Here is a 16,632-nt window from a genome sequence, read left to right as displayed (position 1 = left end):
GTTTACAAGGATGAGGGAGCATCTGATTGCAACTTACAGTTACTGAGTGAACTGGATATGGTGAACATGGGAGAAGATATCTCCACTTTGGGAGAGACTAGGACCCGATCGTACAGATTCCAAGGGAAGAGACAATCCTTTAGAAGTGAGATGAGAAGGAATTTCTGCAGCTAGAGGATGGTTATTCTGTGGGAACCATTACTGCAGAAGGCTGTTAAGTGAGTCATTGAGTGTCTTTAAGCCAGAGAAAGATAAGTTTTTGATTAGTAAGATCAAATATTATGAGGAGAAGGCAAGAGAGTGAGATTGAGAAACATATCAAACGTGATTGAATGAATGGTGGAGCAGACTTGTTTGTCCCAATGATCTTCTAATTCTGCTCTTGTGGCTTTATGGAGAACCTAGAGTTATAGAGTCATAGAGATGTACAGCAAGGAAACAGACCCTTTGGTCCAACTCGTCCATGCAGACCAGATATCCCAACCCAATCTAGTCCCACCTACCAGCACCTGGCCCATATCCCTCCAAACCCTTCCTATTCATATACCCATCCAAATGCCTCTTAAATGTTGCAATTGTACCAGCCTCCACCACTTCCTCTGGCAGCTCATTCCATACACGAACCACCCTCTGAGTGAAAAGGTTGCCTCTCAAGTCTCTTTTATATCTTTCCCCTCTCACCCTAAACCTATGCCCTCTAGTTCTAGACTCCCCCACCCTTTGTGTAAGATTTTTATTAATTTAAAACATATTTTATTCATTGTCTATAAGTAAATACAAGTACTAAACAGTTCCATAAGGACTTTTTAGAAAATGGAGTGGAATAGAGCTTCAATAAGATGTAGAATGATACTACATGGTGAATGGGAAGTGATCAAGTCTATCGAAGGTGTAGGTTGGGTGGTGCTGAATGTTTAGTGTAATTGGGGAGTCATGAGATGAAGTGTGCTCATAATACAGAGTAATGGAAATGAGCTTGTAGGATGTAGATGAATCAGCAAATGCACTCATTTTTCCTGATCTCATTAGATCATTAAACTGTCTCCTACACTGCTTCCAAGACCTAGGCACAATGCTCCTGTTGCTTACCTCTTCAGCTGAATTGAAAATTGCTTTCTTGGATGGAGCAGCAGAAATTATCCTAACTTTAATAGAGAGAAGTATACTCTCCTGCTACCAGCAATAAGTCCAGTGATCCTTCACTGAATCTGGGTGCTACTCTTGCATTATCCTCCTACTCCTCCAATTTCTATTCACAGATTGTCCCATTAGCTAAAATCACATCACCCCTTGTGAAACCTCAAGTCGTGAAACCTAATGATCAAAATTTATTACATCAAATCTTTCAAGCAGTAGAAATGACAAGAGAATTGCAGTTGCACTCATTGTTTTCATTATTCAGTACTGCTGCTCATTTTTTGTTAGATCTTCCGAATCCAGCTTGCTCACAAATGTATACAGTAGTATCCCTCAGAGACTTGCATCGGAGCACAGTAAAGCTGTAAAATGACCAGACACACCCCCCTTTTTTTAATGGCATTAGCTATAGTAAATTTAAAGATCCAGTCTTTGAATGTTTGTGAATGGGTAGGGTTAGTGAGGCAGGTCAATTTGGATGGGCTAGATCCTAGTCCGACTGGGTGGAGTATCAAATTGGGTGCATATTCGGGGATTTGGGAGAAGTAGTGAGAAATTCTGGTGTGGTGGTTGAAAGTGATTGAAGGGTTGGATTATCTAGTTATAATTTTAATCTGTTTCACCTGGCTAACTATCCAGATAAATAATGTGGAACTGTTCTAAGTCTCTGACCTGTAATCAGAATCAGAGACTGAAAACAGTGTCGCAGTGCACATTTCAGCCTGGTCTCTGGTGAACCAGAGGGTTTAGTCCATTGTTTCAATTCAGTTGCAGTCATAGATTCCATCCGAATGACTATATGTCCAGGTTTAACTTAGGAAATTTGAAATGCCCACATAGAAACTGTTTTCAATTTAATATTAGTGCAATTGCATTCTGAGGCTGCAGAGGATAGATGAGGTTATCATTAAACAATTAGTTTAGTGACAGAAACAAGTAAATTTTAATCTTCAATTTTATTTGTAACTTTTAAAGTTGAGATGGGCCTTAAATTAGATGAATCTCTGGATACCCTTTAAACTATTCTGTATCAGCTGTGCTTGAAAACTAATTGAAACACAATGCACCTAAGCTTGCTTTCCTTCTTCACATTCTGAAATCTTTCTGAAATTCAGAGTATTTTTTTTGTAACACTTTGTAAGCAAGCTTTTTGAGTTGCTGGCGAGGTTGATTCATTTAGCTATCACAGTTAAGCATACTGTGTAGCTGGTGGATTAGTAAAGAGACCCAAAGTTTATTTTTCTTGTATATATTTCATGCATGTGCAAACACTGTGTATGTCCTCTCAGCTGTTTGTTGGTTGTTATTAGGAATTTAATGTAATATGACAATTCAACATTGTTTAAAAAGAAGACCTTTCTGCTCTTATTTTTGTCACACATAGCTGGGGTATAGCACAGAAAATCATTTCACATTATTCCTGAAACTGTTAAAAATGTTATCAAGTATAGCAAGTCCCAATTTGTCTGTCAGATAGTTCCATGCTAATAGAAACCACATACAAGGTTTCTTTACTTACCACTACTGATTATAAATAAATGTTTTTCAACTACAACCGAACAACGATGAACTGTCGGCATATAGCTTTACCAGTTAAAACTCTAACTTCTATCTAATACCACCCTCTCCCGCACACACATACACCTGTGTGTACACAAAAACATTGGTATTATGGGTGGAACATTTAAAAAGAAACTGGGGCAAAAGGTTTAATGGCCCCAGTCCACAAGCTTTACTGAGATTACCCTTTTCCTTACTGGGATGTTCTCTTCTTCAAATTCTCTTCTCCAGGTTCTTTTCACTTCTTTGTAAGAGACTCAGGCAATTATTACACTAACTGCAAAGTTTCTTAGTTAATGATTTAAAGGTTGCAGCATACAGCAACTTGTGAGGAAAAATAAACTGGCTTACTTCAGGCTTTAGGTATTTTACTAAAAAGAAAAACATACCATGTGCCCTTTTAGTAGTATGAAAACTTCTGCCAGTATTGTTCACATTCACAAACTGTTCAGCTACACAAGTCAATCAGATAGTTGTTGTCAGGCTGGTGGCCTCTGACATCCACAACTGATCACAAATCTACAAATCAATCAATAATCTTTCTGGCTAAATCTTACTTTATATACATCCTTTGGTACTGCCTGCGTACAAAAAGCCACCCCCACTGGTTAAGCAAATTAGCAGTGTACACACAAATAAGCGTTTCAGTTTCTTTCTAAAAATAAATTGATTTCTTCTTCAATCCTTTGTTGTAAAACATGCCTTTTTCCTAATTCAGTTCACAATTTAAAAATACAGAAAAATTAAAAGAGACATTTTTATAAAGTTGCTAAATTGCTCACCTTCCAAACTTCTCTGCCTAAACGTTATCAGACTGTCTGCTGAAAAAAATGTTCAAAAATAATTGAAGAGGTAACAATCTCACAACTGTAATATATTAATTCTGATAATAGATATCTATTCTCACTGCATATTAAACAATGACCAGTAAGAATATAATATAAATTATTTCCAATATTGATTAGTCTGTGCGAATCATGTGATCTCACAGTCCCCATTTCAATGTCATTCTAACAACTGATTCCACAGAACAAGAAATAGCCAATTTTTATAGTTATTATAATTTTTAACTTTTTGTTTTCCTTACATTCTTTGTTTTTGACCTATAGGTTATTAATAGTGGTCTTCACTATTTTGAATTTGTTGAACAGGGCATTCTAAATCCTGCAAGCATGGTCATGCGTCAAGTCCCCAGCCTCTGTACTCTCTCCTCTGGATATGGTCACATACAAAGTCTAGTATTCTTTCTCTGATCAAATGAAAGTTTTCACCTTGAGCCCATTTGGAGCTTTATGGATTTGGGATTAATTTCTGGTTTACTTTCTAGCTCAGCACAATCTCTGCTCCGCTCACCAACCTGAGTCCAGGTTTTTTTGTTCCATTGTCTCCTGATATGTCTTTGAAATACAGAAATAACTTTTTTTTAAGCATTTTTAAATTTTGCAGTGTCATTTTTACAACATTTACATGAACATAAAGATCTTGACTATCATTCTCCCTGAGTCATATACGTGATTAGCCCATGTTAAGCTTAGGATACATTAATATCATTCATCTGATCACTAAGAATTGGTCCCTGTTCTTCAGACCAGAACAATTTGTTTGCCTGAAATTGGAAAATTCCACTTCCAAATTCTGTTTTCCCTCAATTTAGTACTATGCGGGCACAATTGATCCTTTAGTTTTCAGAGGAAGATTTCTGGTGTCACAAAAATTGTGAATCGCAAATATTTCTTTAGCTCTTCGTGTGAGAGGGAAAAGAGTAAAGGCTGTATTAAAAATTACATGCTGCATAAATGGACAATAAGTACATAAAACCATGTGAAAATACACAACATACACAAGCAGAAAAGGAAAACCATAGATAAATTTTGGTTGGAATTTTCCCCTCTTAGTTAGTGGGAATGGCAAGCGAGATGACTTAACCAATTCAAAACTGATTCTGTTGAGAAAAGCATACCTGCCTTAATTCCTTGGACGATAAGTTCAGAAGCTTGCTGTTAGGTAGTGAGAAGTGTATTTCCATGTATTTTCATCTCACTCAAGGCCCAACTCATCATATTAACATCACACTTCTAGTTTTCCTCTCTGCAACCAAGAAATCAACAGTGCAAAAAGAACCTAGTAAAACTGGTAAAAGCGAGCAGGTACCTGGCACCTTGTCTCATCAGCATCCACTGCAGCTTATGGAATGCTTGCGCTGGCCATCTAGTTTCTTCAGGATACCTTCATAATTGATGGACACACACCATACATCTCAGTATTAGGAAATCACCAGACTCTCAACATCATACTTGGTCTTGTCCCAGCTCAGCATCAGTTCAGGCATTTCAGGCATACACTTTGGAGCTAAGCAACAGTTGGAATTTACATGCTTCTAGCAAGTTGTTTAGCACTGAGTGACAGCTAGGCATCAGATGGATCTGCACAGAATTTTTTACTGCTGACAAGGAGCCAGGCATCTTCTGTATCTTTGCTTACTTTCAAGAACACAAGATCTTTAGTGCAACTTTTGAGGATGGCAGACCCCACTCCCCCGATATAACTATTTTAGAGCAGAAGGACCTGTAACACTGAGGAGTACTGAAAAATAAATGTTTCAGTCAGAGAGGGGATGGACATGGCAAGTCGTGGCAACATAAGAGCTGCAGTATTTGTCAGTAGCCGATTCAGCAAACGAATGGGTTGTGTTTGGAGGTAATAGTGATGTGTGAAAGTAAAAAGGGATGAGCGTTTTAGTGGGGTGAAGGTGGATTCCAATCAGTCAAGGGGCAGTGTCACACTCAAAGAGCTGGTCCACTTACTGTTCAAGGCCACAGTCCATGAGGTGCTTGGTCCTACATGGTCTAGGAATCTGTACTGTTACAGTCTGTTACTGTTGGTCACAGTGAAGTGTTAGAATTCTGGGGATTAGAAAAGGCTGTTCAGGATGGCTGTGAGAGATCAGTCTTGGGGGGTCGGGCCATATACAGGAGTTGGATCGCTAATAATCCGGAGCTTATTGAAGTAGTCTGTTACATCCTGGGGAAAGCAAGCAGGCGACATATGGGATGGGCTTCATTGTATCAGTTTGTGGAGAGAATGGTCACTGTGATGGGGGCAATTGCAGATAGTAAGGTAGGACTTTGTAGTGAATAGAATGGGACTAGAAGCTGTAAAAGGAGGGCTCAAGCAGGTCACTGTTACTCTGGCCTCTCCCCTTGTACTGTTGCAGACTTTGAGATCATGAGCAGGAGGAACTATGGTGGCAGCACGTTTGGATTGTCCTGAGAAAAAGCTTCCAGGAGATCTGTCTTTCTGTTTGGAAGTGGCACCTCAAGTGAGATTGATATTCCTTATCCTCCTTTCATCTCTTCATGGTCCACACCCATGGCTAAATTGATGGCATGTGCATCTGAGTGTGTATCTGGTAGCCACTAAATGTTAATGGACCTCTTTTCCAGTATAGTCACCACCATTGTCATGGAGGTAGCCAATCACATGCTAGAGACAACACAGTAATGAAAATGTTGGTAGACTTGTCCATCTTTCATTCTATCTTACCGAACGACTTTGGAACACCTGCCTGATGTTTTTGCGCATGTTGTTGCAGATTGACCAAGCCTTTGACGACAAAGTACATGAACTCATTTTCTGCCTGGGCTAAGCAGATGTGTGGTCCCCATAGCCCCATGTACCAGAGACCTCGACATTTCTACCGTGACCACCTGCAGACATACGTCAGTAACATGCAGACCAGATTGGGCATACAAATCTAATCTAGATACAGTACACATTGAAGTGGAAAGTTGTCTGAGTTGGTAGATGGTGCAAGTGAAAGCTTTACCACTGCACCTTCTGAAGGTTGAATGGGCTTCCTCGTTAGAGCTGGATGGTGAAGCTGTGTCTGGTACTGATCTCTTTAGTGTGAAAGTTTGCTGCATGCTGCTAATGCCTACGTAAGAGAAGTGCAATTATATGAAGAAGATGAATAAAAGGTTGTGCAAGTTATAGATGAGTTGCTTCTGATGGTAATGGGGACAGCAGCACAACACAGTGGCACTTACTGTGTTGATTGGTCGTTGCTGTCTCTATCAGCATAAGTGTTTTATCTTTCCTAGCTTGTATCATAAGCTCCCAACGCACTGGCCTATCTTGGCCCTGTCAGCCTGGATATGAACCAGTGTTAGCTGCAATGAGACACAGGGAAGGTTTGAGTTTGATGGAAGTGATTGTGTGAGCAGTTACTGATCATGCCTGAGCAGGAGAAGAATGAGGTACTCCCAGTGACTGAGCAGGAAAGATAGAGGGAGGAAGGGTTACTAGTTGTAGAGGCTGTGATGACTCTGAGCCCTTGAGAGGACATGATGCATGCAATGTTGTGGGCTGTAGTCCGCCACTCTTAGCGAGATGCAGTGATAAAATTAAGAGAGTGATGATTCTGTAAGTGTGAGGTAGCAGGGAGAAGACAGTGCTACCAATCCATGTGGAGCACAGATGTTTGTAGCACTTCTTGCTGTCCATTTTGATGGTAAAGGTAGCACTGACCTGTGGAGCTATCTCCCCATCCCAGGCTGGCTAACGTGGGTGCAGTGACCTCTTATTGCAGTCAGCTGGGAAAATGGCTAACCCCATCTGCTAATGCCTTTTTGAGAGCATTGCATCGGCAGTGTACAGCTTCGGCTATCATTGGAATAGTTAATGGGTGCTCCAGTCATGATTGGATTTCAGAAGGGATTAGTTACTCCTTTCAAGAAAGAGATGTGTCACTTCACTTGATTCAAGCTGATTGTATGCCGTTGCTTCAGTCATCAAGAAAATCATGTAGTGCCTGTGTCTTGATCAATGTGATGTTGAAAGTAGTAACAAGCATTAACTGTTTAAAGAGTTACTGAAAGATCTTGAATCATGATATGACTATTTAGCTTACTCTCGTGAACTGAGATGGCGTAGGCAGGGAGTATGCCAATGTCGTTTTGCGAACTGAAGAAAGGAGTGAACATTTTCATGGAAGAAAGGGAGGCTGGGGGGAACTGTGGCTGAGCTGAGTGAGCACAAGTGGCTGTGTAACTTGGTATTCATGGTCGACATGGTACCATACCTATTTCAACTCAATGTCAAGTTGCAAAAGTCCAAGCAACTTTTTGCAATCATTTGAAGTCAAATTAAAGCTGAGGCAAATGCAGCTGATAAAGTGCACCTTCCTACCTTTTCCAGGATCAACAACCTACAACAACAGAGGAACATGCCAGGGAGGGCACACATTTACTTCAGAAACTCTGTGCACAGATTCAAGACCAGAAAGTGAAAGAATTGGAATTAAATATTTTTGCCACAGTTCAATAGTGAAGGTGCCTGAATCTTCAATTTGAAGGCAGAGAACTGAAAAGTAACCGTGAACTAAAGGCTAAATCCAACAACCTGCCTCAGCTGGGATCCTGCAGACTGTGTAGCTGCTGCTGACTGTCCCAATTTGAGTGAACATGCACTGAGAGTTGCATCACTGTTTGGTCTAACAGGGAAGGCAGATGAACTCAGGGCATGGTTAGGAAATGTGACTTGGATATCACAGCAATTACAGAAACATGGCTCAGGATGGACAGAACTGGCAGCTTAATGTTCCAGGCTACAAATGCTACAGGAAGAATAGAAAGGGAGACAAGAGAGGAGGGGGAGTGGCGTTTTGATGAGGGATAGCAATACAGCTGCACTGGTGGGGGGAGGTGATATTCCCAGAAATACATCCAGGGAAGTCATTTGGGTGGAACAGAGAAATAAGAAAGGGATAATCACCTTATTGGGATTGTATTATAGACCGAGGTAAAAACAATGACTGCAGATGCTGCAAACCAGATTCTGGATTAGTGGTGCTGGAAGAGCACAGCAGTTCAGGCAGCATCCAAGGAGCTTCGAAATTGACGTTTCGAGCAACCCGAAACGTCGATTTCGAAGCTCCTTGGATGCTGCCTGAACTGCTGTGCTCTTCCAGCACCACTAATGCAGAAATTGTATTATAGACCCCCTAATAGTCAGAGGGAAATCGAGAAACAAATTTGTAAGGAGATCTCAGCTATCTGTAAGAATAATAGGGCGGTTATAGTAGGGGATTTTAACTTTCCAAACATAGACTGGGACTGCTATAAAATTAAGGGTTTATATGCAGAGGAATTTGTTAAGTGTGCACAAGAAAATTTTATGATTCAGTATGTGGATGTACCTACTAGAGAAGATGCAAAACTTGACCTACTCTTGGGAAATAAGGTGGGGGAGGTGACTGAGGTGTCAGTGGAGGGGCACTTTGGGGGCCAGCGACCATAATTCTATTAGATTTAAAACTGTGATGCAAAAGGATAGACCAGATCTAAAAGTTGAAGTTCTAAATTGGAGAAAGGCCAATTTTGATGGTATTAGGCAAGAACTTTCAAAAGCTGATTGGAACCAGCTTTTTGCAGGTAAAGGGACAGCTGGAAAATGGGAAGCCTTCAGAAATGAGATAACAAGAGTCCAGAGACAGTATATTCCTGTTAGGGTGAAAGGAAAGGCTGGTAGGTATAGGGAATGCTGCATGACTAAGAAATTGAGGTTATGGTTAAGAAAAAGAAGGAAGCATATGTCAGGTATAGACAGGATAGACCGAGTGATTCCTTAGAAAAGTATAAAGGCAGTAGGAGTATACTTAAGAGGGAAATCAGGAGGGCAAAAAGGGGACATGAGATAGTTTTGGCAAATAGAATTAAGGAGAATCTAAAGGGTTTTACAAATACATAAAGGGTAACTAGGGAGAGAATAGGGCCCCTCAAAGATGAGCAAGGCAGCCTTTGTGTTGAGCCACAGAAAATGGGGAAGATGCTAAACGAGTATTTTGAATCAGTATTTACTGTGGAAAAGGACGTGGAAGGTATAGAATGTAGTGAAATAGATGGTGACATCTTGAAAAATGTCCATATTATAGAGGAGGAAGTGCTGGATGTCTTGAAAAGCATAAAGTGGATAAATCCCCAGGACCTGATCAGGCGTACCCTAGAACTCTGTGGGAAGCTAGAGAAGTGATTGCTGAGCCTCCTGCTGAGATATTTGTGCCATTGATGGTCACAAGTGAGGTGCCGAAAGACTGGAGGTTGACCAGCGTGGTGCCACTGTTTAAGAAAGTTGGTAAGGACAAGTCCGGGAACTATAGACCAGTGAGCCTGACTTCAGTGATGGGCAAGTTGTTGGAGGAAATCCTGAGGGACAGGATGTACATGTATTTGGAAAGGCAAGGACTGATTAGGGATAGTCAACATGGCTTTGTGCATAGGAAATCATGTCTCACAAACTTGATTGATTTTTTTGAAGAAGTAACAAAGAGGATTGATGAGGGCAGAGCGGTTGATGTGACCTATATGGACTTCAGTAAGCTATTCGACAAGGTTCCCCATGGGAGACCCTGATTAGCAAGGTTAGATCTCATGGAATACAGGGAGAACTAGCCATTTGGATATAGAACTGGCTCAAAGATAGAATATAGAGGATGGTGGTGGAGGGTTGTTTTTCAGATTGGAGGCCTGTGACCAGTGGAGTGCCATAAAGATCAGTGCTGGGTCCACTACTTTTCGTCATTTATATCAATGATTTGGATGTGAGCATAAGAGCTATAGTTAGTAAGTTTGCAGATGACACCAAAATCTGAGGTGTAGTGGACAGCAAAGAAGATTTCATCAGATTACAACGGGATCTTGATCAGGTGGGACAATGGGCTGAGATGTCGCAGATGGAGTTCATTTCAGATAAATGTGAGGTGCTCCATTTTGGGAAAGCAAATTTTAGCAGGACTTGTGTACTGAATGGTTAGGTCCTAGGGAGTGTTGCTGAATAAAGAGACCTTGGAGTGCAGGTTCATAAGCTCCTTGAAAGTGGAGTCGCACATAGATAGGATAGTGAAGAAGGTGTTTGTTGTGCTTTCATTTATTGGTCAGAGTATTGAGTACAGGAGTTGGGAGGTCATGTTACGTCTGTATAGGACATTAGTTAGACCACTGTTGGCATATACGTGCAATTCTAGTCTCTTTCCTATCGGAAAGATGTTGTGAAACTTGAAAGAGTTCAGAAAAGATTTACAAGGATGTTGCCAGGGTTGGAGGAGGGTTATAGAGAGATGCTGAACAGGCTGAGGCTGTTTTCCCTGGAGCGTCAGAGGCTGAGGGGTGTCCTTATAGAGGTTTACAAAATTATGAGAAGCATGGATAGGATAAATAGACAAAGTCTTTTCACTGGGGTGGGGGAGTCCAGAACGAGGGGGCATAGGTTTAGGGTGAGAGGGAAAATATATAAAAGAGATTTAAGGCACAACTTTTTCATGCAGAGGGTGGTACATGTATGGAATGAGTTGCCAAGCAAGTGGTGGAAGCTGGTACAATTGCAATATTTAAAAAGGCATTTGGATGAGTATATGAATAGGAAGGGTTTAGAGGGATATGGACCAGGTGCTGGCAGGTGGGACTAGATTGGGTCCGGATATCTGATCGGCATGGACAGGTTGAACCAAGGGGTCTGCTTCCTTGCTGTACATTTTTATGATAAAGGAAGACTTAGTTGGGCAAAACAACTTCAGCCGTCATACTACAACAGCAGGAGATGTTGGATATTTCAGTTTTCTCTCACAATAAAATAAAACCACTCTGTCTTTGTCTTTTTCTTTGTGTGCGATTCTTGATTAATTTCATCCAAGTGTGACTAGTTCCCAATAGAAGAAGGGGTTCCCAATCTTTGCTTTTTTTTCATTAAAAACAGGATACACTGCACCCACCTTTCCTCTTTGATTTGCATCAGCCAGTTTTGTGATCATTCTGTGATAGATCTTTGGATAAAGACCTTTGGTGGTTCTCCTCTGGTGTCCTCTACGCCTTTGGCTGCTGCCCTCTTTAGGCCTCTACAGCTGCTTCATTGGCATTGGTTCTCAGGAGTTCCCACTCCTCTGCTGTGCTGCCATCTCCACTCTGTCATAGCCATTTGCTCCAGGACCTGGGTAGAGGGTCTACTGGGCTGGATTTGGCCTGTGGGCTGGAGGTTCCCCTGATGTAGAGAATGTAAGATAACCTCTAAAGATGAGAAAAAGAAACTCTTGAACAAGGATATTCGTGAGATGGACAAATGAAAATAAAGAGAGACCTCCAGAAGGGAAGGTTTGAGATAAAAGATCAAGCTTTAAGCTGGGCAAGCAGAATGACAGTTCCAGAAGAGAGTCAGAGTTTTATTTGTGCATTAGCAATGTAATAGCTGATTTAAGAAAATTATTGTTAAATCTGCATAAATTATTTACTTACAAACTGAGAAAAACTACATGTCTTACACACAGACATTCCCTCCCTTCCCCCATGCCCTCCCCTCCCCGTAGCCTAAACTGTTTGCAACAAAGGTATTCCCATCAATCTGGTTGGTTTTAGTTATTTGTAGCACCCTCAGTTATATTTCAAAGATGAATGCAGAGTAAATGCAGATTACTTGCTTTCAGCTGTCAATGAGGGCTCTTAATAATTCTTCAGATCTTGTATATTCTGTTATTCTATAACCACCTTAATGCACCATCTTCACTTTTTATGATTGAAGGAAAGTTATTTCATGGTATAGGACAATGTTTTTTTTGGTGTGGTGGGGGGCAGGGATGGGGGAATGCTTGTGTGAAGCACACATTTCTACATTCTATAAACCTTCCACATGAGCAGCATCCTCTGTCAGCTCATTTCAGCGTTAGTGCAAGTTCAAAAGTATGATTATGCATAAGATGCTCAGAACCACTCTAACCTAGCACTCTGCTAGCTTTTGTGGAAACATAAATGTTAAAGGAGACCTTTGTCATGTTTAGATTGCTAAAACAAGCCTTTCCGAATTTTTAGATGAAGCTGCAGAGACACATTATGCAGATTATTAAAGCCTATAATTGAATTACATTTCAATTTAAATTCATAGAATGTGCAGTGTTGCTTACAAATGGCACTAAAAAGATTAAATTAAATTAGTGCCTAATTTCATCATTCACAAGCTTGAACTATTTCCTCAACATGTTTTATTTCAAGCAAATATATTTTGAATACATTTGTGTTGGTTGCCAAGTAACGTAGGTTTTTCCAAGAGATTAATGCAGTTGTTGATTTCATACTACACTTTTATTTTCCATGGACCCCATGTGTCACATTATAAATACATTTAGAAAAGAATTTGGGTTCCAAACCTGTCCTTAGCAACTGAACTACAGACACTCTGTGACTCTGTTGCCACAGCAACAAGAATTTCAGAATGTTAAAAGCCAGCTCCAGTGAAAGAACAGGACATATTGATTCTTGTTATAATTACATTTTGCCAAGCAACATATGATTGTGATATTTCAAGAATATGCTGCAAAATTGAGGTGACTGAGTTTAATCGTTTGTAAACCCAAATTGCAATTTTAAATAATAATCAGATTAATTTTCAATTCACACAAAAATATGTGGACCAAAGATATTTTCCTTGCAAATAGTCACTTAGATATATTTTAAATGTTCCAAATTTCACAGAATCAATCATGTGTGGTTTATTTAAACATTGTTTTGTATTATCACAATTTTATTGGTTCTCTGACTTAAAAGTTTGGTTCCTTTTTTCCTCAAATGCCTGAGTTTAATTTACGAACAACAAAGTAGATACTGTTAGTCATCATCCAGTTTTCCTTTACCAGGTGAATTATTCCCATCCAAGATTTTTGTGCAATACTTAGCATAATATATCTGTTGCAAAATTTAAATTTCTATCAATATCAAATCCTGACATTGCATATTTTTTTAGATTCTTAAGTCATTGCTTATTTCTACAATGTCTTTAAACATACTGTGGATCTATTTATTTATACCAGTTTCTAAACTGTGTCAAATCAATTTTACATGCGATAATGTGCCACAGTATCTAATATTTCAGACTATTAAGGGCTAAAGCCATATCATATGATGCACTTCCTTCATTGTCATCAAGAATTAAGACATCATGATGCCACAAAGTATAATTATCAACAGGAAAAAGTCCAGAAGGATCAGATGGCATTGGGAGAGATAATGGTTCCCAACATGCCCATTATAAATATGGTATATTAAGTACAACAAAGGTGAGTTGGTTTCCTGCTGCTACTTAATGTACTCTGAGCTACTCAATTTAAGATAGTCTGAGTGTTGATAAAATTCAGTCTTTGTTACCGGTTCTTAATTTTTAATGAACACTTCGCTGAAAAAGGTAACAATAGTCGAAGCAATTTAAAAATGGTGAGTATATTATCTAAAGTATTCCAGTTTTTCAGAAGATGGAAGAATGCCCTCTTATGCATTTATGTGCACCCTTAGCAATTTTTGTGTATTCTTGTGCATGAGCACCTTCGTGGTAATGAAACACAAAGCAATTTGAAAGGCTATGTAAACTTCACTATTTGATATTCTCATCGAGTTCATTCCTCCAAAACATAGATGATTTCTGAAAGTGTTTCCTTCCTTCATTGTACTCTGTTACAGGAAATTTACATGTAATAGATTTCACTTTGTGCTGGAATTGATTAAGTACTAGTACACTAGTGGTCAATCTTTAATGCCTGTTCTATTTTGGATCTAATTTCAAGTAATTTCATATCCCGTAGTTTAAATACAATTCTGTTGCATTTTGCATTGACTTCAAATGTTTCTGATTCATTTCTTGTATAACAACAATTTCTAGTAAAAATGAGCTTGTGTTTGAATATTTACCCTACTCTAAGTTTGCTCATTTGGAATTAAAACATAATATTCTGGAAAAGCTTAAAGTCAGACAGCGATTGTGAAACAAGAAACATTTATGTTTCAGGTTCATGACTTTTCATCACAACAGATTTCATTTTTAAGGTTGATCAATATGTTTTCATATGTGCAATTGCACCATATGTTCTATAATTTTGATCCATATATTATTCTGGCAGTATATAATACTTTGTTCTATTGCCAATTAAATTGCAGTGGGGGAATGGTTCTCACAAACTGAAAACATGAGTGCTGAAGTTAATTCTGAGATCATTATTAATGTTACGAATGCCTGAATGGACTTGAAAGTTTTACATATGTAGAATACTGATAATCATGGCTGAGCAACGAGAAGCTCCAAACTATTAAGATATGGAGTGAAGAGATGCGGAAGTAACCGAGTGATTTCCACATCACCGTGTTGTTGTCGTGAAAGGATTCTGAATGGAGTTTGGATGGTTCCATGAAGGAAGAAAAAGCAAACCACTGGTTTCTTTTGTGAAACTTCCAAGTAACCAATGACAGTAATGATGGACAATGACTGGGATCACATTGCTTGTCAACCCTACAAGCTGGTACAGTACATGACCTGGGAGAAGTAACAAAAATAGGAAGGTAATAAAGAAAGGGAAATTAAGAAATGTTGCCTCATTCTGGATTTAAAAGAGGGCAATAAATTGTTTCAAGTAGCAAATTCAGTGAATATTGGCTTATGAGACAAAAAGTTCCTTTAAGCTGAAATTATGTTATTATTTTCTTGCAATAAAACATGTAGGAGAACTTAGATACATTATAAAGTATTTAAGACCAATTATTACATGGTAAATTAGTTGTGACATGACATTCTTTCCTTCTGTTACAGTGCGAGATCTACCACCCATTAATCCAGTTGTACGTCAAAAACAACGCATCTCAATCGAGATTTTGCCCCCTGAAATGAAAGCTCCCATCCCTCCTGAACCCGCACTTCCTATTCATACCAAAACGGTGAAGGAATTTCAGTAAGTACTTAGAACTGACAGAGTTAAATGTGACCATTACTGTCAAAAGTACTAATAAGTTACTTAGTGAGTTCACAATAGTATCAAAAACTGTAATTATGTGCTTAAACTGCATTTTATTCGAAAAGGAATTTGATTACTGAAGTTTGATTGTAGACATAACTTTTTTTTTCCAGGAAATCTAGGAAAGAATCATTGACCAGGTCACCGCACATTCCCTGCCCTCTAACGTTTGTTGGTATTGTGCTTGTGAGCCCTTGTAGTCCTGTTTATTTCACCATTTTTTGAGCAGCTGGTATATTCAAGTCATGAGAGTTCCCAATATGTTCTAAACATTGACACCTAAAATGAGAAATCTTCTGAATATTTTAAAATTACTCTTGGCCTGCTGATTTTGTTGATAAAAATTGCATTTACTGTCCAACCACAGAGTTGATATTAGGTTAGCTTCTTAAACTACCGCACCTGGTTGTTAGTTGCAAATAAGTTTCTGGATTAGTGGTGCTGGAAGAGCACAGCAGTTCAGGCTGCATCCAAGTAGCTTCGAAATCCAGGCAGCATCCAAGTAGCTTCGAAATCCAGGCAGCATCCAAGTAGCTTCGAATCTGCTGTGCTCTTCCAGCACCACTAATCCAGAATCTGTTTTCCAGCATCTGCAGTCATTATTTTTACCTAGTTGCAAATAAGTGGCCTGCATAGAGCCATAAAGCATGTAAACACATCTTACAGTCCAGCTCGTCCATGTTCACCAGTTATCCTAAATTGAAGTCGTCCCATTTGCCTGCATTTGACCCATATGTCTCTAAACCCATCCTATTCATTGCAAGGAGATGCATAGGAGAGCAATTAAGAATCAACATGTTGGTGTGGAATAGAATCACATATAGAATGAATGGGTAAGGAAGGTAAGTAATTATTGCTAAAGGACAGTGCTGAACTAGTTAGATTTTTATGAAAACTTAATGAAAATGATCACTGTCAGACTTTTAGTTTCATTTGTGACAGTGGCCCTTTAACTCACATTGAGATGTTCAATTTGACTTTAATTTAATTCTAATATTAACCTAGACTTTAAGAATACTAGTCTAACAACATAACCACTGCACTCTCAGCATCACATAAATTAACGGTCCATATAATACATGTTTTGCCCCCACCTTCAGCATCAGGTGAAAGATTTTGCTGTT

General features: G+C 39.2%; 1 protein-coding gene across 1 annotated transcript in view; it reads left to right on the top strand.

Annotated features, from left to right (window-relative positions):
* Positions 1 to 16,632, top strand: part of hectd2 (HECT domain containing 2) — a 104,559-nt gene that overhangs the window by 18,916 nt on the left and 69,011 nt on the right. The window contains exon 3 of the mRNA XM_072557782.1: positions 15,307 to 15,445. Within this exon, the coding sequence (XP_072413883.1) occupies positions 15,307 to 15,445 (139 nt within the window). The remainder of the gene's footprint in view (positions 1 to 15,306; positions 15,446 to 16,632) is intronic.

This window comes from Chiloscyllium punctatum, chromosome 38, assembly GCF_047496795.1.
Source record: "Chiloscyllium punctatum isolate Juve2018m chromosome 38, sChiPun1.3, whole genome shotgun sequence".
NCBI classification, from domain to species: Eukaryota; Metazoa; Chordata; class Chondrichthyes; order Orectolobiformes; family Hemiscylliidae; genus Chiloscyllium; species Chiloscyllium punctatum.
Note: the sequence above shows the minus strand (reverse complement) of the source record. Positions and strands in the feature narration are given on the sequence as shown.